This window comes from Acanthochromis polyacanthus, chromosome 19 (genome assembly GCF_021347895.1).
Source record: "Acanthochromis polyacanthus isolate Apoly-LR-REF ecotype Palm Island chromosome 19, KAUST_Apoly_ChrSc, whole genome shotgun sequence".
Taxonomy (NCBI): Eukaryota; Metazoa; Chordata; class Actinopteri; family Pomacentridae; genus Acanthochromis; species Acanthochromis polyacanthus.
In genome coordinates this window covers 8,641,516-8,664,389 of record NC_067131.1, presented here as the reverse complement: position 1 = coordinate 8,664,389, position 22,874 = coordinate 8,641,516, and the positions used below count along the sequence as shown (strand labels likewise).

Here is a 22,874-nt window from a genome sequence, read left to right as displayed (position 1 = left end):
AATTTAGCACTCTGCAGGGATTAACTTTGTACTCTGCATGTACAACTAAATGGCAGAAATAGCTGACAGACTGATGTATTTGTTGTGCTGTCTCAGGTCGATTCAGGGGAAACCTCTCAGGGAAGCGAGTGGACTTCTCCGGCCGAACTGTCATTTCTCCTGACCCGAACCTGAGGATCGACGAGGTGGCCGTCCCTGTGCACGTGGCCAAAATCCTGACGTATCCAGAGAGGGTAAGCCCTTCTCCACGGCTACGACAAATACGCAACCGCTTTGACGTTGTTACCGATGTTACGTTATCTACGTTTAGGTAAACAAAGCCAATCTGGAGCTAATGAGGAAACTTGTCCGCAATGGTCCGGACGTTCACCCCGGAGCCAACTTTATCCAGAACCGCACGGCACAGATTAAAAGGTAAGGCAGCCTGCTTCTCATCTAAATTAGTGGCAGTGCTTACCTGATGTGTTCTAGGACAAAAAAATATATCCTGTCTTTCTGTCAGGTTTTTAAAATATGGAAACCGTGAAAAGATTGCTCAGGAATTGAGGTTTGGTGACGTGGTGGAAAGACACATGATCGATGGAGACATTGTGCTCTTCAATCGACAGCCCTCTCTGCACAAACTCAGCATCATGGCCCACATTGTAAGTATAGTTTTACTAAAAAATATTTGTAAAACTTGTGTACCTATTTTGCTTGCTATCTTTTAAAATGCCTCTGTTATTTGCTTTAGTTTTTCCTTTCTGATGTGCTCTCCAGCACTCAGAAAAATGTGTGCATATGAGATTTAAAACTTCTTTATAAGGCTGTTAACATTTTTCCTATTCTGGCTCTAGTTTTTAATGTCTCCTTCACTTTACTTCACATATTATTATTATTAACAAGGATCCGTCTGCAGTTGGCTAACAAAGTTAGTTTTCACACTGAAGTTCAAAAGTTACTGTTTTGTAATGCTGACACACGTAGAAACATTTTACACGAGCTGAAAAAATGGAGAATTCAAAACAAGAGAAGAATGTTTACGCATTTTTATGCTCCCACAATGACATTATCTTCTGAACCAGATCAATTATCTGTTGCACACTGATGAGGCATAACTTCCTGACAGAGCTCGATGACGGATTGGAACAAAATACAGCCTGGTGACAAATTAAATGAAAAACCCGAATAAATGAAGCGACAAACAAAACAAACCCAGATGCTTCGACACAGGTGCACTGCATGGTACGATTAAGCAATTATCATCCAATCATGCGCTGTGGCATGAAAAAAAAGCTGAACAAACCCAGTTTACACTGAATTTGTTACCAGATTGCGAGAGGAAAAGATTTAAGTGACTTTGAACAAGGATTTTTTGCAGGGACACTGGCTGCAGTGACAAAGCTGGATATTATTTTTAAAAAAAGAGTGACTGCAGTGACATCTACATTTAGATATATGAGACAGACAAAGATAGATAGCATGAAAAGTTTGGTTGTGGAAGCTGTGATGCTTGTGCATTTCTGCGATTTGTAAGGAAAAACTAAAGAGCAACTCTTCCTTGGATGACTACGTCGGTGTCAGCAGAACAGTCAGTAAGCGTTGCATTCACAGTGATATGGTGGTTGGGTTGCACAATCCATGCTTTCAACAAGTGGCCGATTGAGTGTCTGATGCTCATCGAGAGAATTGAAAAGGTCTGAGTACCGGCTTGGCTCCTACACTGAGGGCATCCAGTGGCTCCATTGTGTTGTGCGGTCATTTTTGGTGTTGTATTTTGGGTCAGCTTTATCCCCTTAGAAGGAAGGATCACAGTAAATTATTACTAGGTTGTTGTGATTGATAACTTTTGTTCATGTGAAACATTTCTGTCCTGATTTCAAATCAGTCACTGTCTGGTTTGATGAGTGAGAGAATGAAGTGAATCATATGCCCGGACATTGACAGTCACTAGATTTCAGTCCAATTAAACACCTGAGGTTTTAGACTGATGTGCTCGATGGCACTCTACACCACCTTTATTAAAATGAAGGAACATCTTTTGGAGCATATTCTGCTGACTGCATTGAAGCTGTTGTCTCATGGGTGCCCAACATCTTACACAATCTGTACATGATTAATTATTAAGACTTGTTTAATCGGTTGTACTAAATCAATCAAAGTTTTTGTGACAGTTCCCAAGTTTGACTTCGACTCAATTTTATTTTTTACATTGACGTCATCAGAAGTCCTTGATTAGTTGCTTCTCTTTGTGTGAAATTGATTTTTTCCGTCTCTCCAACTCACAGGCCAGAGTCAAACCACACAGGACATTTCGGTTCAACGAATGCGTGTGCACCCCGTACAACGCCGACTTTGACGGTGATGAAATGAATCTCCACTTACCTCAGACTGAAGAGGCCAAAGCCGAGGCCCTGGTCCTGATGGGGGTTCGTATTGTCACCACACTTGTCCGTGCGCACATCCTTGTCAGTGCTGACATCCAACAAAGAAAAGCTGTCTCCAGGACCTGCATTGTTGAGAAATTGCAGGTTGACACAAATGATTATCTTTTTTTCCTTCCAGACCAAAGCTAATCTCGTCACTCCAAGAAATGGCGAACCTTTGATTGCTGCTATTCAGGACTTTTTGACAGGTCAGTGCAGTCACGTGCAGCAGCCAATCGCAGATCACAGTGCTCCGTTTTTGTGATATAAAGTTCTTAAATTATTGTCCAACTATTTTCCTTATTCAGCAGTTGGTTTAATAATCAAAAATGTCTAAATTCTCTGATTTCAGCTTCTTAAATTTCAATATTTTCAGGTTTATTTACTCCTCTGTAACACTAAAGTAAACATTTGTGGGTTATGGACAAAAGACAGACTTTTCAGGGCAATATATTCTGATTTTGGGACTGATCAACATTTCCTAACTATTTTCTAGCATTTTATAGACCTAACAGCTCATCAATTCACTGAAAAAGTAATCAACAGAATATTCGACAGTGAAAATAATCGGTAGCTGCAAACTTTTATGTTGTACGAGCAAAAACTACTATTCACTGCACATGCATGTGTCTGGAAAATCACATATGATGTATAATGTTCAGGGGCATGGTCACTGATGCTGTATGAAAATGTTATTGAAGCACTAGAATAACATTAAATGAAAGCTTATTCGTTTTCTACCTGATGGGGTGCACTGTTATATAGGCGAGTATATTTTCCACTGGCGTAACGGCACTTTTCTTCCGCCTAGGGGCTTACCTCTTGACGCTGAAGGACACCTTCTTTGACAGATCTAAAGCCTGTCAGATAGTGGCATCAATCCTTGTGGGAAAAGATGAGAAAGTCAAGATCTCCCTCCCGCGCCCCGCTATCATGAAGGTGCAACACTTTTATAATCCTGTTACGTAACTGTGTTGTGTTGTGGCACGCCGCTAATATTCCTCTGCGTATCCTTCAGCCCATGGCTCTGTGGACCGGAAAACAGATCTTCAGCATGATTCTGAAGCCGAGCAAGGAGTGTCCAGTGAAGGCCAACCTGCGGACCAAAGGCAAACAGTACTGCGGCAAGGGGGAGGATTTCTGTCACAATGACTCCTGTGAGCCTCTTTAGTAAACATGTCCGCTCAACAAACCAACTTTAAATGTTTTGTTGTTGCACGCTGAATGAAAGTTGATGCTGTTTATAATTAACCGCATCATAACAGACACCTGAGTGCTGCTGCTGAACCTCATAAAAAAGAAAATAATTGCAATTAAATGCTGATTCACAGTAATACTCATGATAACAAATATGGCTATGTCCTGATGAATTCTTTGAAGGTAGCTTTAGAGATGGTTAATGTGATCAAAAGACATAAAATGCACTGATCTGCTCCAATTCCATGGATGACAGAAAAAAAACTCACTTTGCATAAACAGAACTGAAAATAATATAATCCATTTTGTTGCTTTGAGGTTTGAAATCATTTATTTTACAGATTTGCAAAAGAGCTTCATGGTGAACAATAATACTGAATGACAGCCCATCACCAGGAGACTGTCATTTTCTCAGTTGTGTTCCATAAATAATACTTGTTTGCTAGATAGAAAAGCTTTCCCATAATGCCTTCAGTGATTTGTGTTTTCTGCTTTCAGCATTAGCTAGTCAAACAGCACTAGATGCCTTCAGGCGACTGTGTTTTATCTATCCTCTGAGTGTCAGTATTCTCAGCCTAATGGTGTCGTTTCTTGCCCAAACCTTTGTCACATCCCCAGTTGTGGTGATTCACAACAGTGAGCTGATGAGTGGCAGCATGGACAAGGGCACTTTGGGATCCGGCTCCAAGAACAACATTTTTTACATCCTGCTGAGAGACTGGGGACAGCTTGAGGCTGCTAACGCCATGTCCCGCCTGGCAAGACTGGCTCCGGTGTACCTCTGTAGGTGGTCAATCTGTGGGAGTGTGATCGACATTGGGGTAATTATCAGTCCAACAGGAAGTGGTTAATCCCTTGTGATATTCCATGTGATTTCAGCCAACAGAGGGTTCTCTATTGGAATTGGTGACGTGACACCTGGACAGGGTCTGCTGAAAGCCAAGCAGGACCTGCTGGACGACGGCTACAGGAAGTGTGATGAGTACATCGAAGCTCTGGAGACGGGCAAGTTACAGCAGCAGCCAGGGTGCACAGCAGAGGAGACACTGGAGGTCGGCACGATTCTCACTGCAGCGTCTCATTTATTTAGCCACATGAACACCTAGACATGGTGTTTGCAGCTCACATGTTCCTTCCATGTACTGAAACATAACACCAGTGGTGACTTATCAACAGTGTGACTGACTGTGGTTTTGGAATGAAAATTCAAAAGATCTTTTTTTTTTTTTTAATTGGAAGTAAAACTGTAATAGAGGAACAGATTATCAATCAAAACCGTGTTGCTATAATAACCAAATTTTCAGAATGTTTATCAAGGAGTATTTGTGTATAGCTTGTGTTCATGTGAAAATTGTACATTTTTCCTTTTTTTTAGGAACTTTTAAACCCTTAAATATTGTTACTGGCATTAGATTTGGCCTTAAATTGCCGTCTGACGTTAACTGGCAGTAGATTGCACGCTAGCTACAACTTAGAAGTATACAAACAAATGCCCCTAATGTGGCTAAAGAAGCCACCTTTGCTTTCTCTCTTGTAAACATGCACACATGATGCCAGAATATATGTAGGAGCCACTTTTTAACGTCTTCTGCACAAACGGATTCTTATTAAAGCATGTATGTATGTATGTAGGGATCTAAAAAATAAATCCTGACAATATACTAAAAAACCCCACACATAAACCAAAACAGCATAAAGGACTGCAAAAATCCCCACTAGCTTCTGTTTCATGAAGTCCTTTCCCATTTCATTTTAGCGTATCTCCTTGATATCCTGTCTAAAACCAGACTCTGTATTGTTGTTTTTTTGTCCCCAAAATGAAAAAAAAGAGATTTCCTCTTCATACTTTCAGATACCTCAGAGCTTTAGTGAATGCCGTGTTTGTCCTGATCTGGTTTGTTGCAGTTGCCAGCCAGACCTTAGCTGCATTTCCCTGCTCTCATTCCCACATTTCACGTGTGTCTGACTACAAGATAAATTAGTACCAAATAAATAAGGTAGCAAACTCTGAGAAAGTGTACTGCAGGCGAGGACACAAATACTGCAGAGCACATCAGACAAAAGTAGTTCCAAAACTCTATCAAAAGTCCATGTCATAACCAATTTTAAACTTCTGATTTGAGACTGAATAAGATCTACATTGACAGATTCCCTTCATCTGTGAGAAAAGCTTGTTGCGATGACTTGCCATCCAGTCATTGGTGCTTTTGCGGTCACTGAAAGGGCATTTTCTCCTGTTGTAGAACAGAATACGACACTTAAGTCTTCCATAAAGTTAGGTGATTGTGAGAGAAAGTGAATCTTGAGTGTCTCAGTTTTTGTTTTGTCTTCTTTTCCTTTATTTCTTAGTTTTTTACTTCTCTTGCTATGGCCAGAAGCTTTCTAAGGTCCTTTTTAGACATTGCACAGAGGGTCATATGCTAGAAACGACTGGCCATGACTTTAGAATATGTATGCAGTAAGAGAAGAAAAGAGTCGGTATGTTTGTCTCTCAAGATTGTTATATTTGATTTGTGTTTTTCTATAGGCTCTCATCTTGAGAGAGCTGTCTGTAATCAGAGACCGAGCTGGCAGTGCGTGTCTCAGGGAGCTCGACAAAAGTAACAGCCCTCTGATCATGGCCCTCTGTGGCTCCAAAGGTAAGCCAACTGGAAGGAAACCATGACTAAAAATTATTAAAAATTGCTGCTTTCCTTCCTGAGAATATGATCTTTTTGTGTTTGCAGACATTTAACATTTCACCCTGTGAATTAAAAAACCGGACCTAGCTTTGATAGCTTATTATACCTAAAAAAACAAAAAACAAAACATCAACCTTACATCTTCAAACATCTGCTCATTTGCAGCATGCCATTTCAAAGTAAAAACTCTGAGCTTGAAATAGTGATATTTCATCAAAATCACTTTCTTCTCCATGTCTCATTTCAACTTTTGCTGGAAATAAACCATTTGCAGTAGGCAGATTTTGTGAAAAGCATCAAAACGTCACTTCACTGCACAACCATGCAGCCATGACCAACAGTCATGTAACAAAACAAATCATGGATTTTTGTTGGCTAAAATGGACTGAAATGCAGGTAGATGTTTTGTTAGACAAAGCAGACAGGAGGCAAAGCAGAAATGTACAAAGCAAAATATCTGTCACACTTTCACCAGTATGGTAAGACCTTGGACCACTCAGAAGAATGTTGTACATGTTGACACCAGAGTTTTTCCATTTTTATTTGATCAGAGCAATTCAAGCTTCTGTCTGTTACGATTAATGTCATACTGCAGAAAAGACATTTTTGAGTTCTCTCTACTTCTAGCTGTGGTTGTGCTGTTTCCATAGAGATTCAGGATTTTTATATTTCAGTAAAAGATGACTTTACACCTAAGACAATGCTTCGGGTTCAGCGGGTTAAAACACTTTGATTGTCAGTGTAACAAATACAAGTAGGAAGTAGATGGCATTTGACACAGATAATTCAGACACCTGATTACATTCTGGCTGTCTATAAAGATGAATAAGAGAATACTAGTTGTATGACCACTTTAAAAATCTCTGCACACATCTCTTAGTGAGCGGTGGCGATTAGAACACTTTTCTTTCATTCATTTCAGTGCATTAGATACAGATCTGATCTGAAGTGGAAGGTACAACTCTGTCGACACACGACTGAAGGAGAATAATGTTTTGAAGAGTTCTGAGAGGCAAAACAGCTTTGTTGTAGTCCAGATGCCCTGTAGCGATATTCATGTTATGAAGTGCCTGGTTTCTTCGTGAAAAAATGAAAAATGTTCTCCCAAAAAAATAATAAAATAGAGAAAGTCTTGTACTGGCAAGTTCAAGAAAAAGCAATATCAGTTTGGCTCAGCAAGAAAAAAAATTAAATTCACAACTTTTTGTGCTATGGGAGCAAAACCTGAGAGGACTCATCCAACAAATAATTTCTGCCCCAGACAGTCAGTAAGGATGGAAAACATCAGACACCGAGAACGGAACAGTAACATTCATGTCGTGTGCAATATTTCGTCATCATGTGTGATATTACCTCAGCGTCATTGCCAGTTTTACTTCTCACTTTTCTATTCTAGTCTTATTTCAGCTTCCTACTTTATTTTCAGTATTGCCGAGGTAGGGTGTTTCTGTCAAATAAAAAAGCAAGAATACAAGTAAAAATTGGTTAATTTGTAGCACAGCTGCTCTGGTGATCGTTGATTTATCTGTCAAAAGTGGCTCAGCAGCTCATTGTCGTCTTTGCTGTCTATTTTTACCCGACACATTGTCTGAGCTGTCCTTGTAGGAAAGGGGTCTCATTTGCTGGAAACTCCAGTGAACATTAGCCTCAGCGTGTGTGGTTTTAACCAATGTGTTTTGTTTGAAATAGAATTATTAGGCTTGAATTATGAACCCCTGACGTTTGGCACAGGAGATTGGTGTTTGAAATTCCAGTCAGTGTGCAGTTTTCCAGAGAGGACTATTAGGCCAAATCCTTGCTGCTGCCCTGCCTACCTACCTCATGTTGTACCTACTGTCAGATGCATGTCGCTTTGAATAAAAGCATCCGCAAAATGATGTTGTAGAATGAAACTGTCTATCTCTGGAAATAAATGAAATTGGCTCGCTGAATTGATGCTAAATTTAGAACCTTTGTGTGTGTTCTGTGTCTTGTATTGCCATTATCATTCATATTTTGTTTGTGTGCTCACCTTTTCATCTGTCTTCTCTCTATCCGTACAGGATCCTTCATTAATATCTCTCAGATGATTGCCTGCGTGGGCCAGCAGGCCATCAGTGGCTCTCGAGTACCTGATGGTTTCGAAAATCGCTCCCTGCCTCACTTTGAAAAGCACTCAAAGGCAAGATCTCATTTATTTCATTCAATTTGTTTTGCTTTATATCCTTCAAAGGGATTCTACACAGTTTTCTGTTATCAGGATAAACTAAGCATCACTTTTGAATTAATTACTGTTACTGAGCTTTTGTAAATGACAGCAGCGTTCTTCAATGGCAGTGTCTCATTATTTGAATTCTGAATTGTTTAATTGGAAGCGTGATGTGTCACATCCAGGTCTCTCATGCTGTGAAACTGATTACCTTTTTTGTTCTTCATTAAGCCAGCCCAGTCTTCAATTGACTAAGTTAAAAAGCATGAATGCTTTCTATGGTGTTTTGTATCATAAATGAAATCGGTGAAGAAACAGCATTAAAACGAGAGGGCAATAACAGCAGTGGGCATGTTTCACACAGTTCTGGATCAATCAGATGCTTGTTTAATGGCTACTTGATTTCTCTACAGCTGCCTGCTGCTAAAGGCTTTGTGGCCGACAGCTTCTATTCTGGTCTGACACCCACAGAGTTCTTCTTTCACACCATGGCAGGCCGAGAAGGTCTGGTGGACACTGCGGTGAAAACTGCAGAGACGGGATACATGCAGGTAACTTCTGTGGATTTTTATCCTCCCCAATGTTTACTCCTCTTGTACAAATGGCTGTATGAAAGCAGGTTTGTCCGCTGTATCCTGTAAGAGCTTTGTTTGTCCTTTGGACTCTTGTGAGCGTTTGAATGCTTGTGTGTGTTTTTTGAGCAAGTAAATTGGTTCAAGTGATGACTGTTCTGTCACATTAGGTGATACTGCTGTTGTTGTTTTGTTTTCATCCACAATTCCAGTAAGCCCTTACCAGTTTAAGAAAATCTTTTCCTAGCCAAGAAGCAACAACAACAGGTGACTGTATATTATGGATTAAAATGATAGAGTTTGTGTCAGAAATATATTATTGCTATTTTGGCAACTTTCCATTAGTCAGAAAATATCAAATTGTCAAACAAAGGAAAATGGTCATTGCATTTTCCCAGAGCTCCAGGCAAACTCCTTATTGCTAATAGTGTTCAAACAATAGTGCAAAACCCAAAGATATTCGATTCAAAAATACATAAGCCCCGTTTTTCTGTCAAAATTGAAAAATACGCTTACATCCAATTAGTCAGCCACTTACTCACATTTCTGAAAGTTTCAACACTGAAACACTTTCACAGGGTTGCTTCTCATATCATACAGTATTTACCTGGACTGAAAGTATATTTCCACGGCAGCTCACTGTGCTTTTTTTTTAATGTGTGGGTCTGTTGCACATGCTGCTGTTCCATTTTTTGAATTCTTGTCTGTGTTTGGACAGAGACGTCTAGTGAAGTCTCTGGAGGATTTGTGCTCACAGTACGACCTGACAGTACGCAGCTCCACGGGCGACATCATCCAATTTATTTATGGCGGTGACGGCCTGGACCCTGCTGCTATGGAAGGAAAGGATGAGCCGCTGGAGTTTAAGAGAGTTCTGGACAACATTCGGGTAAGTTGAATTACCTGAATGTGAACAATAGTTTATTTTCCTTTTGGTGTTACTGTATTGCATTAAAAAATGGCCACACCCATGCTTTCCTGCAGCCCAGCTTACACTATTTTACATAGACGAAGAGATGTACAGACCAAAGGAAATGTTCATTATCAGGCCGTCACATAGTGGTTCCATCACACCTGTGGTTACTGCTGTCACATTTTTTTTTTTGTTTGTTTGTTTTTTAAGGTCATATTTCAACTTTTGTGACTATTTTGTGGTTTTGTTAGAACTATATATATATATATATATATAATTTAGAATTTTGGTAATATTTAGTCTGTTGTCTTTGACTAACTTCTCCTAACTTCTCCTAACCAGAATATCATTAGTTTACTTCCCAGAGTAAAGCCTTCTTGCAGCCCAGCTCAGATGAATAAAGATTAAAAATGTAATATTCTCTGCTGGTGGTTTGGCTCACAGATAAGCAGGAACAACACTGGGCCTAGTCCATCATAATCTCACATCAGTTGGTGATTTCATGCTTTTTAAAAAAAAAAAAATATATATATATATATATATATGTGTATATATATATATATATATATATATATATATATATATATATATATATATATAAACTATAGTCATATTATGATTTTTTTGTGTGTGTGTGGTAGTAGTAGTGTAGCTTAAGGAAAGCGTCTCATTTCTCTGTAAAACTATTGATTCTGGATGGATGTTTTCTCACAGCTGCCAGCCTGAGAGGCAGCTCTTTGGCTTACAAACTCCTGTGAAAATCAAACAGGAAAAGAATGATTGAAATTGCAGTCAATTACCAGCATGGCTCTAGTTGATTGCATCCAATTTAGAGGGATCTTAAATCCATTTCCTTCACAGGGAAATAGTGTAGTTAGTGTAGGGATGATTTTTAGTTTTGGGTTTCTTGGTTGTTTTCATTGCCAGGAATTACCTTCATGCCTTTATCAGGTTTATTGAGTCTAATTTGCACCATTGACGTCATTGGTTTGTTGTTTTGCTAAGGGGACAATCTCTGACCTCATAGACTTGCCGGATTTCCTCTTCAAATACAAGGCTTACAAGTATGGGTTATTAATGTCTTCTGGTGCTGTTGAGTCTTTTTTTTTTTTTAAATCTATAGTTTTTGTAAACAGCAGTAAAACAATCCATATGTTCAATTGTAATCGCAAATGAGATTTGTGGTTCTTAATGTGGCAAAATATGATTATGATCACAACTCTACAGATAAAAGTCTTTTCATAACTGCAATCAGATTAAAATGGCTGTAGTCCCTTAGCATTTCTGTATTTTCTTATATTTTAATTAGCAGCTTGTCAAGTGTGTGGTAATTGATAACAAAAGCCAATTTGCAAGAAAAGATTGATGTCAGAGATGGTGAGCCCTGCAGGAAATAACTCGGCTTCAAGTTAATTTCTTACAGGCAAGTCATTTTCTTTACCTGGCATGTTTCATTTGTAAGAGCAATGCAAGTGGCTTTATAGATTGCAAAAAAATAATGAAAGACTAATGAAGGAGACTGAAGTGGTTCATTACGTGTCTGTTTGTCGTCCATCTGTCTGAATCCATTCACAGTAAGGCACCCTCCATATCATGGAAGCTATGATTATATGTAATGGTAGCAAACGTTTGATGCACCGTACGTGCTCACAAAGGTACCCGCCTGTGTACGGCAATCATAATGAATGACGCTTCTGTTCCCTCAGGCGGTCTATCCATGTTCAGATGAACCTGCACTCAGTCAAAATGAGCTGGTCCTCACTGCAGAAGCCATCATGAAAAGAGCTGATTTCCTGTGCTGCAGAGACAGCTTCTTGGAGGTAATTTCATCACAGCACATTGTCTATCAACATTCTGCATTTTTCCAAATTAAGAAATGCACTAGTAGTGCCACAATCATCTGATTTTCCTTCTTTTTAGTTCTGCAGTGGAAATGCAAGTACTTGTAGCGACAGTCTAGTGGCGAAATGCATTTTTGAATCATATTAAACTGACTTAAAAGGGCAAAGTGGTTTCTCAAGTGCGTTGATGCATCACTGATGAGCAGAAAACTAAACTACAAAGCCTTAGGACTTCAAACCCCTGTGAAGTCGGAGAAAAGAAAATGCTCAGAGAAAAAAAAATCTGTAAAAATTCAAAAGCTGCCAACTATATCTTGAAAAGTTGATTAAAAAAAGACAAAGTTTCCAGTACCTCAAGCAGAAGCAAATCAGTCTTTCTTTATCCCACAGCCTAATTTTTGATGTATATTACTATTTCAGCATAAAGGCTCATGGACATAAGAAGTAATCCGTGTTTTTGTTGTTGTTATGCTCCCATAGAACGCTAATTGTAGCTTATTAATGCTGCAACTATGATTATCACACCTCCTGAAGTCGACCACATATTAAGTACGACACTAGGCTACAATCGGCAATAACATGCAAATTAAATATTAAAGGTCAGAGCTAATTACATACAGTTAATGGGTGTGCTGGTTGTAATATATGTGAACCTTTGCCTCCTCTTGTGAAGGAATTAACTGACACAGGCTCAGAGAAGTACTTGGAGGTACAGTGACCAAGCATGCTGGAGTGTGGTTTAGCTAAACTGAGAATGGTGTGCCAGAGATTTGTTCCAGATGAACAATTTATTGAATAACCCTGTAGTTCCTGTTTTACAATAAATCGGCCTTGACTATTGTATTCGTTGATGCTCCAACGTTGGATTGCGCTATGTAAAGCACTGCTGATGTTTTCAAATAGACTGCTCATTTTCTTTCATTGACAAACGGTTTTACGGTCATGTCTAACAATTGCATGAGTTTATCATGTGGTTTACAGTCACATTCTGTTTCTTCTAAAAGGTTTTAATAAACGTTTGGAATTAACATTTGACATGTATTCTCCTCCTACAGGAGATAAAGAAATTCATTAAAAGTGTTTCAGAAAGGATCAAGAAGACCAGAGACAAGTACGGCATCAACGACAACGGCACTAGTGAGGTAGGCCCCACGCAGTGTAGTTTAATGTGATGAATGCTGCAATAGGCTTAAACTGACATCTGAATGTTGTTTGCTCTTCTTTCTAACTTGTATTGCAGCCAAAGGTTCTCTATCAGCTGGACCGCATTACCCCCTCCCAGCTAGAGAAGTTTCTCGAAACCTGCAGAGACAAGTACATGAGGTATAAGACTGATGTCAAAGTGTCTAAGGCTCATTATTTTTACTTGTTACCCATTGTCTGCAAGATGATGGGTCTCTTGCTGTGGCAGCAGCTCAAAATGTCTTTTGAGAAATAGAACATGAAGGGATAATTGGGGAAAACCGTGAAGTGTACGTGAAAGACAGACACAGCAGCTGGGATGTCACCCATTGATTTGTGGGCAACTGTTTTAGAACCTTAAGTTTGGCATTTTGCTATTGCTGTTTTAGCCTTTTGAAAGCAGACATGGCAAGAGTGGATCTGACTAAACTCAAGAGCACTATGCACTCCTACAAGGTAGCAATCCCAAGGTAGCACTGAACTAAAACATACCTCGTTTTATTGTCTAATTTACTCCAAATAGGACCATATTTTACAAAATTAGCACAATGCTGTATTGACTGAGACTTGAAACTTGCAATTGAAACCATGAGCTTCTTAGGAAAATGTTTACTGATGCAGTAAATCAGTTGAGAAGTAGGGTAGTTTCATATATACTTCAACTCTGACTACTGTGACTACCCCTGCTGGCTGTTATAAAGAATGCAGGTTTAAGTCACTTCCGAGTTCACTTTTCAAACTCAAAGGAGACATCAATCTATTGTTTACAGTTCATTGGAAGAACTGAAATGAGGCACTGATTATGCTCCAAAATCCCTATAGGCCAGTAAAGAACAGTATATGCAGGTTTGCACCAAATTTCATTTCAGTTGTTCGAGTGTTTGTGGAGACCTTTTACTCAAAACAACACATGGAGGCACTCGAGGAAAAGTCCGGAATCCCTTAAGTCAGTTGACTTTATCCCCCCAAAACCACAGAAACTAGTAATATTTAAATCAAATTCAATGAAATCTATCTAATGGTTGTTGAAATATCTCATTCTGAAAAAAAATTGTGAAATAAATAGCTGGCTACGATCGCTATCCTTTGTTATGCATTTACGGAACTCAGTTCAAGCTGAGAAATGGTTGTCATGTTTTCACCCACATTTGTCAATGAATTATTTCAAAAGCAGATTTTAAAACAAAAATAATTTAGTTCCCACATGATCATTTATTGATGCTGAGATGCTGTTAAAATAATGTTTATTTTAGTGTGAGAACTGCCAAATGTCTCTAATCAGTTTCATGAAAGTTGACTCGGCTCCAAAACTGATTCTTGCGATGTGCTTCCTCCTATAGAGCCCAGATGGAGCCAGGCTCAGCAGTAGGCGCCCTGTGTGCTCAGAGCATCGGAGAGCCTGGAACTCAGATGACGCTGAAAACCTTCCACTTCGCCGGTGTAGCTTCAATGAACATCACTCTGGGGGTTCCTCGCATAAAGGAAATCATCAATGCTTCCAAGAACATCAGGTGTGTAATTGCAGAGACATTTATGTTCCCTCTGTCATTTGAGCATGGGAGAAAAAAAAAAGAAGCTGTTTGATTCTTCAAAGGAGCCAACAGACTGTCCGTCTTGAAATTATTCCAGAGCTTATTTATGACAACTGTGAATAGAAGCAGTTCTTTAGTGTGAAATTTTCTGCTAGACGTCACTGCTTAGCTTTGAACACATTCATTAAAGCATAATGCTCATCATTTGCCTGAATTTGTGGCTGAAACATGGAATTAGAGGAGAATCATCTCTGCTGGGCCACAGCAAATCTCTTTGAGGCACCGTAACGAATATATTCCTCGTCTGTTTTGAGTAATTTATTGAAAGTGCTCTACTCCCCCCTCAGCACCCCTATAATCACGGCTCACTTGGATGTGGAAGACGACGCTGACTATGCCAGGCTGGTGAAGGGGAGAATTGAGAAGACTCTTCTAGGAGAGGTATTCCAACCTGCTTTTCCCCCTTTTTATTAATAGACCATTGCCATCAGATAACAAAGAACTGACAAGTGGTTCCAGAAGATTCATCGTGCGAGACATAAAGAAGTAGAGAACTGTAATAAAACCAAATTCTCTCGTGTTTTCTACAGATTTCTGAGTACATAGAAGAGGTTTTTCTTCCAGATGACTGCTTCATCCTGGTGAAATTATCACTGGAGAGAATCAGGCTGCTGCGACTGGAGGTACAACTTTCTTCCTGTTCCTACTGCCTTGTGTAAATGGTTCAAACACATCCCCTCTTTCCCCACCTCGACTCATTAGAGATTATTCAGGTTTGTTCCAACTTGGGTCTTATCTTTGTAGTTCATCATACTCATCTTTTGCACCCTATTGTTTGTTATGTACTATCTAATAAAAAGCAAAATATGCCCAAAAATATTTTTTGAAACTCACACACCACAACCAGTGATAAAAACTTTATTATTAATGAGGCAATAAAACCAAAACTGTCACTGCAGTTGTTAATGAGCACACTGGAACTTGCTGTGTAACTGAGTCAGTTTTCAGTTTTTTGCTACTATAAAATGATACTTTACCATGCCACAGATTAGTGTTTAACTTGCCTTGTCAATAAAATAAGACTGTATGTAGACACACTACATCCCACTGGGGTTATAGTATCACTCTTAGGACATCCAGGGGTGATGTCTTTAAATACTTTGGCATGGCCAGCAATGTGCTTTTTCTGTTCTTGTCAAGAGTTGGAAGAGAAGATTAACACCGCTCAAACTTGTTGGCTTAATTTTGCACAAAGACTGTAAATGTAGAAACACCAAGAAGCACCTTCAAATCTCACTAGTTTTGTTCTTTAGTTGCTTAATCCTTAAAGAAAATTAAATGAACTCATTGTGGTTTTGTGAGTTTTTGAGGTCCTGCTCGATATATTTTCATATATTAACTGTTTCCAGTCTTATGCTAACCAGCTGCTGTTGGTAGCTTCAGCTTTTTCATACAGACACAGGAGCGGTTTGATCTTGTAAACTAACCTGCAAGAAAGCAAGTAGGAATATTTTCTACAAATTTCGAATAACTTAAGGCAGAAGGCTCAGAAATATTTAGGAAATTAAGGGAAATTCAAAGTGGCTGTTTAGCAAAAGTTACATAGCCTGACTTTATTGTTGGATTAGAAAGAAAATTCTTGTGGAGGCCATCACACTTAAGCATAGATGGTGTAGAAAAAATGGACGTAGCCTTAACACTGAATTCTTTGATTGGCAAAAAGAAGGCCGATTGTATATAAGTGTATGAGAAAATGAGCCTACTTCTCACTTGATTTGTTTCCTCAGTAAACATTTTCGTAATTAGTTTTCACTCTCAATCGCTAGTTTCAAGTGTCAGTCAATACAGCATTATGGTCATTTTAGAAATTTAGTTAGTATCCGTAAGTTTTTACCAGTCAGATCGTCCACTCACTCGACACGCCCAGTTTCAAAAGATCAACGTGGTGACAGCCAAATGCCAAACTTGGGGCTTCAGAATGTTAGTCCACAAACCAGCGGGTGATGTGACGGTCGCTGTGTTCTTCTTTTATGTGGCGTCTATCCATTCAAGTACTGATTTGGTTGCCATGGATACATATACATCTTGTTAGGCAATACAGAGAAGGTTGTTGCTAGAGGTACGGACCCGTACCCGTAGCCTGTGGACTACGGATACGGCACTTGCCATTTGCCAATCAGATACGCGAGATCTGGTCACGTGACTCCCGGTAGACGCTAGCGGTACGGACCTGTAGCATCGGTACTACAGGTACGGACCGAAACCTGACCCTAACACTAACCCTAACCTTAACCTTTGCTTACCTTTCAACAGTTTGCAGTGGTTAGCAGCTTCTTGACTCGCGAGACTCACGTACGGGTCCGTATCTATCTGGCAAATGGAAAGTGCCGGCTACGGATACGGGTCCATATCTGTAGACACTACCTACAGAGAATACCATCTTCCTGTGTTCTTAACCGTTCAGTCCCTGAAGTCTTTGTCCCTCTGTGTAATGCAATACACGTGAAATCTGCTTTAACAGCAGCAGCTACAGCAAACTTTTCTCACACCTCATTGTGTGTTCCTTTTAAAGTATGACAGAGCAGTGCTTTTCCAATGCAGGACAAGACAAGCACTAGCTAGGGGCTTTGTTCACTGATTTTGTTTTTTATTCATCTTTCAGGTAAATGCAGAAACAGTGCGTTATTCCATCTGCATGTCGAAACTACGAGTCAAACCTGGAGACATTGCTGTGCACGGCGAGGCGGTGGTGTGTGTGTCTCCACGAGAGAACAGCAAAAGCTCTATGTACTATGTGCTGCAGTCACTAAAAGAAGAACTTCCTAAGGTGGGAATCTGATGTGACGGTTGAAAATAAAGCTAAAAAACTCATTTCTGTGCATACCGGCTTTATTTTTTCTAAACCTGACGCGCGCACTTTTACCAAATGAATATTATAGCTGCTATTTTCTTCAAGAGGCTGCTGACCTCCAGAAAATGTAAATCTAGAAAATGCAACCAGCTTTCTGTGCGTCTGCCCTTTTGTGATACACAGGTGGTTTGCAGTGCAGTTATGTCACTGAAAACAGCTGCTGCCAGAAAGAGCCTGCTGAGAGCAGTGAGAGTTAGCTGAAATGGCAAAATCAAAATGTCTAAGAAGCTAAATAGTTAGAGCTATAATGTCGGTTCGTAACTTTTTGTAGGTTTATTAAAGCAACACCTTTCACATTTTATCATTATATCTTTTGCATTATTTCTAACCCACTGTGTAGGCAGATGAATAAAATGGAATTCATGTAGTTCTCATAAACTGAGAGATGATTTAAGTAAAGAGCTACTTGTGTTCTATAAAAAAGGAAGCACAAAGCCCTGTGTTAGTCACTTTTTGTTTTTTCTTAACACTGATTTAATTTTCCACTTCTTAGGTGGTGGTTCAAGGCATACCAGAGGTCGCCCGAGCAGTCATTCACATTGACGAACAGAGCGGCAAGAACAAGTACAAACTTCTGGTGGAAGGCGACAATCTGAGAGCCGTCATGGCAACCCACGGAGTGAACGGGAGCAGGACCACATCAAACAACACGTATGAGGTATGAGCTAGTAGGGAGTTACAGCCAGTCATGCCAGTAACGCGTCGTTATTTTTGATTTAGCATCAGCCCTGCATCTGTTGCCTGAATTTTAACACTGAATTGATTTTTCTGACAGATTGTGTTCTGCTTTGCTGAAGTCAGTGAATAAAATTAGAGCTCCAAACACTTCTATGTAGATTTATTAAGCACTAGCTGGGAGTTTTGTTTTTTTATTGTGATGTTTTTTTTTTTTATGAAATGGCTCATATAGTAAATGAAAGAATATGTTCTTACACACTTGCTAGTTATATTTTCTATAATTTTCCAGTTTATTTGAGACACCTACCTAAATCTAATGCTGTCAACAGATGAGCCCTGTTGAAAATTCCAATTTTATAAATATCTCAGATGTTCATTCGATTTTATCAACATTTTTAGGGGTGATAGTTTGTTGTGATGTTAAATTGTTCCCACGCTTTTTGCATTAATAATTTCTGGTTAGATGTAACAGTTTTTTCACTGCACTGTACAGAAATGTAAAGTACAGGGATGGGATTTTTCCGCGAATTCGCGGAATTCCGCTTTTCTCAGGGATGGGAATTTTCCGCGGATTTCATTTCAAGTTTGAACACTTTATTGTCGCTAATACTCCCGCAAGATGGTAACGACGTTAACGATAGCTTGTTAACGACGATTGTGAACGGCCCAGCGATTGGAAGTTGCTGAGCCGCCACACACATCCCCCATCATTTCAGTTTGCATGTGATCACATCCAAAGATGATTGCACAAACGGGAACACAGGAGCGAAACTAAACACTAACGAAGCAGACATTCTGTTTGAAGCTACCAAAGTACAGAGAGCTGAACAGCCCTCTGTAGTAGGTAGGATTGTTTTAGCCAGTTTAAGGCGTGATAAGTCATGTTAAAGTATTATTTATTTCCCTTAAAAGAAAAGAGGCTTTCAAAAACGGGGATAGTCTTAAAATGAGAGGTTTTTCCAACATTGATCTGCAAGATTACATGAAGGTGATTTATAGCAGGACAGTTTGACTGAGTCCGGAGTCTCTGCAGAATACAGATCTGCATTCTATGACCACTGTTGTTCTGCAAAGGCTGGTTGATGGTCTCTCAGGAGTAGCTAGTCCCTCAGTCCAGGTTACCAACTATCAAAGGAAGAACATGATTTTAATGTTTGTGAGCTGATGGCTTGATGTGCATTAGGCAAAGACGAATGTGTATGTGATGATGATTTCACATCTCTCCTCTAAAAAATAGGAATTAATCTTGAACTTAGGTCAAGTCATTATTTATACAGCACCTTTATGATAAAAGCCATTGAATGTCAGAGACATTAGATGGCAATGCAAATCAAGACCTCAAAGTGCAATAAGATAAAATACCATGTGATTGATTTATCTGTGGATCCAGCATCCAGACTAATGGTGGAAGGTTTTATTTTCTTTACAAGTTGCTCTGTGTCTTTGTTCAGGTTGAGAGGACTTTGGGTATTGAGGCTGCAAGATCCACCATCATCAATGAGATTCAGTACACCATGGTCAACCACGGAATGAGCATCGACCGGCGTCACGTCATGCTTCTTGCTGATCTCATGTCCTATAAGGTATGAAACATTGCTCTCTCTCCCAGTGTATGTGAGTGTGTGTAAATATACACACACACTCGCACTACCGGTCCAAAGTTGTAGAACAGCCAAATGTTTCCACTTTTGTATTGGAAAGTATGCATTTTCATGTCTCATTGTGCTCTGAAATGAAAGCATAGAACAAATAAACAACTGAAGTTAAAGAACAATCTATTTAGAAACCAAAATGTATTCTAAATTTTTGACTCATCAAAGCAGCCACCTTTGGTAGATATAACAGCTGAACACACTCATGGGATTCTTTCCACAATGGAAATCAAATATTCTTCAGAAAATTCTTCCTAACTCTGTAGCAGAAGTTCCCATAAATGTGTGGAACTTGTAGGTTGCTTTCACTCTTCTCTCCTGTTCATCCCAAACCAGCTCCATGGGGTTTGAGTCTGGAGACTCTGCTGCCACTTCATGTTTTCAAGCTTACCATCTCGTTGTTTTTTCCTGAGGTAGATCTGGTATAGCTTGGACTGATGTTTTGAGTCATTATTCTGCTGTAGGATGAACCTGTGACCAACTAGGAACATACCAGAGGGTACTGCATGGTGCTGTAGAATGCTGTTGTCCTGTGAGCTCCAAGAGGTCTTCCAGACCTCTTCCTGTCAGAGTTTCCACCAGTTTCTGATCCTTTTAATGGTGAAGAAAACTGTGCTCGTCCACATGTTGACTTTCTTTGCAATTTCTCTGCAGGAAAAACCTACATTTTTAAGTGTTATGATGGCCTGTCTCTCTTCTATTTTTAATCAGAATCACTTTATTCATCCCCGAAGGGAAATTCAGTTGTCAGGGTTCTTATCTGTTTAATTTTGAATTGAATAGTCTGACTGTTGATGGCAAGAAAGATTTCCTAAATCTTTCGGTCTTGCAGCGCAGGGATAGGAGCCGTCACATCAATTTCCTTTTCCTTGCCAATTTTTAGAGCAACACATGCTTTCTGCAGTACAATGCTGTTAAAACAACGGTATTGAGGGTATGGTACCACAGTGTGTTCTAACACTACTTTAATGCAGACAGAGGGAGTTGTAAGTCATCAAGAAAAACTGGGACTCCTGTAGGATTTGGTAGCACCAACTTTCAAGGCTTGATAGACTTCCATTGTTGCAGAAAAGCTTTAAGTTGTTAACCCATTTCTTTTTCCCTGAAAAAAGCCTTTTTTATAATTCTGAAATGTACATTATTCTTCAGTTTTGAGTAACCTTACCTTTTTTTTTTAAACCTCTGGCAGTTTACCACTTACCCTTATACAATTTGAAGCTATTCATTGGACTTGAACTGCTTGAATTTCAGTTAGAAAATGTGCAGTATAAAGTATTTCACTCTTGTCTTCTGTCTCTAAAGGGGGAGATTCTGGGAATCACCAGGTTTGGTTTAGCCAAAATGAAGGAAAGTGTCCTCATGCTGGCCTCCTTTGAGAAAACAGCCGATCATCTCTTCGATGCTGCCTATTTTGGACAAAAGGACTCTGTTTGTGGTAAACTGCCGCTTCATCTCTGTAATTACACCTGAATTTAGTCCTTAGCTAGGTATTAACATTTCCTGTGTTTCTGTTTCAGGTGTGTCTGAGTGCATCATTATGGGGATTCCAATGAATATTGGAACAGGACTGTTTAAACTCCTGCACAAGGCTGACAAGGATCCCTCCCCAGTCAAAAGGCCTCTCCTCTTTGACACTCCAGACTTTCATATACCTCTGATCACATAGCAGCAAGGACAGGAATAGGAATATTTACAAGTTTTTTTATTCATAGCGTCTACGGACAGTAAGGTTATCCTCAACAAAAAGTGCCTGCCAAAGTGTCAAATACCCTTTTTGTGAATCTGACAGAAAATAGATTTATCTTCTGTTTTTTGGCATTCTGTTGCCAATGCCACACACGAAGAAGGTTTCTTTTTACGTTGCAAAGCAGATTTGTGAGCACATAGGGGCGATAGTACAGTTGCTTATTATTTCAGTGTAAATTAGTTTAACTGTGAGCAGATTGAAGAAAGATTTTGCTGCTTTAAACCCTTATCCTTAACTGCTTTTCTGGCTTTTTACTTGTTTGTAGAAGAGTGTATTTAAGTGTATTTTATGTTCCCACAGTGTACATGGCTCAGAACACTGTGGATGCAGGCTGGATCTCTTCTGTTTTGACACTTGGTTTTGAATAATAGTATGAGTTGCAGTGTTGTGGCTTCCATTTGATAAAAAAATGGTACTCATTCACGCTGCAAAACTCACGTTGGGTTTGAAGATTAGTTGTCATTTATGTGCTGTATTGGTTTCCATGCTAGATTCAGCTTAGCAGAAGGTGATTGAAACTGATATTTTACATCCTGCAAGAAGCTTACTCATGTAATAATGTATATAATGTAATAAAGAGATGACCCAATGAAACTAGTTAACATCTTTCTATGGAATCAGATGAGTTGTGATGCCTTTTCTGGACCAAGGGACTTAGTGATCATGATGAGTCAGATCATCTTTGAACTCTACTTTGAATTTGATCTCAGCTATGTACCTCTGTGTTTCTTGTTGATGTAATTGGACTACAGATGACATATAAATATCTAGCAAAGTAATCAAAAGCATCTTTGTGGTATGCTATTGCAGCTGTTAAAGACAAACTGTTATTCTTTTGTATGTGCAGTGTTTCAATAGTTTGATGCTTCAGAATTGGTTATAGCGATGCACCGTATTCATTCCCATGTTCCCCATGTTCCCACGTTTCCTGTGGGAAACATTCCCATGTTTCCCACAGGAAACGAGTCTGACTTTGTGCTGAGTATGACACAGCTCTCACCTTGATTGTACAGGGATTGAATGGCTCGTATCAGCGAGCTCGGTGCCCCATACTCACACAGTATATCCCACAGAGCCCCTCGAGGCACACAGTCATAGGCCTTCTCCACATCCACAAAGCACATGTGGACTGGCAGGTCAAACTCCCCTGATCCCCTCAGCAGCTCCACAAGAGTAAGGAGCTGATCCACCGTTCTACAACCAGGACGGAATCTGCATTAGATTGACTACTATGTGGAGTATTTCTTCTCCCACATCGAACTTACATATTTTCAGTCATTTGATTGCCACAGTTTGCTTCTATATTCAACTTTACAGTTGCTGAAACAGCACTTGTCCAAAGTAGAAATCTGTATTTGAACTATACGAAGCAGTT

General features: G+C 39.5%; 1 protein-coding gene across 1 annotated transcript in view; it reads left to right on the top strand.

Moving 5' to 3' along the window:
* polr3a (polymerase (RNA) III (DNA directed) polypeptide A) overlaps positions 1-22,101 on the top strand; it is a 28,465-nt gene extending 6,364 nt beyond the window's left edge. The window contains exons 8-31 of the mRNA XM_051939541.1: positions 97-233; positions 311-414; positions 503-644; positions 2,268-2,408; positions 2,545-2,614; positions 3,217-3,344; positions 3,424-3,562; positions 4,221-4,385; positions 4,482-4,654; positions 6,130-6,241; positions 8,326-8,444; positions 8,885-9,022; positions 9,762-9,932; positions 11,663-11,776; positions 12,853-12,939; positions 13,038-13,120; positions 14,320-14,490; positions 14,859-14,952; positions 15,102-15,194; positions 17,174-17,338; positions 17,916-18,080; positions 19,552-19,683; positions 21,055-21,187; positions 21,270-22,101. Coding sequence (XP_051795501.1) covers positions 97-233; positions 311-414; positions 503-644; positions 2,268-2,408; positions 2,545-2,614; positions 3,217-3,344; positions 3,424-3,562; positions 4,221-4,385; positions 4,482-4,654; positions 6,130-6,241; positions 8,326-8,444; positions 8,885-9,022; positions 9,762-9,932; positions 11,663-11,776; positions 12,853-12,939; positions 13,038-13,120; positions 14,320-14,490; positions 14,859-14,952; positions 15,102-15,194; positions 17,174-17,338; positions 17,916-18,080; positions 19,552-19,683; positions 21,055-21,187; positions 21,270-21,418 — 3,125 coding nt within the window. The 3' untranslated portion in view covers positions 21,419-22,101. The remainder of the gene's footprint in view (positions 1-96; positions 234-310; positions 415-502; positions 645-2,267; positions 2,409-2,544; positions 2,615-3,216; positions 3,345-3,423; positions 3,563-4,220; positions 4,386-4,481; positions 4,655-6,129; positions 6,242-8,325; positions 8,445-8,884; positions 9,023-9,761; positions 9,933-11,662; positions 11,777-12,852; positions 12,940-13,037; positions 13,121-14,319; positions 14,491-14,858; positions 14,953-15,101; positions 15,195-17,173; positions 17,339-17,915; positions 18,081-19,551; positions 19,684-21,054; positions 21,188-21,269) is intronic.
* The last annotated feature ends 773 nt before the right edge of the window (positions 22,102-22,874 follow it).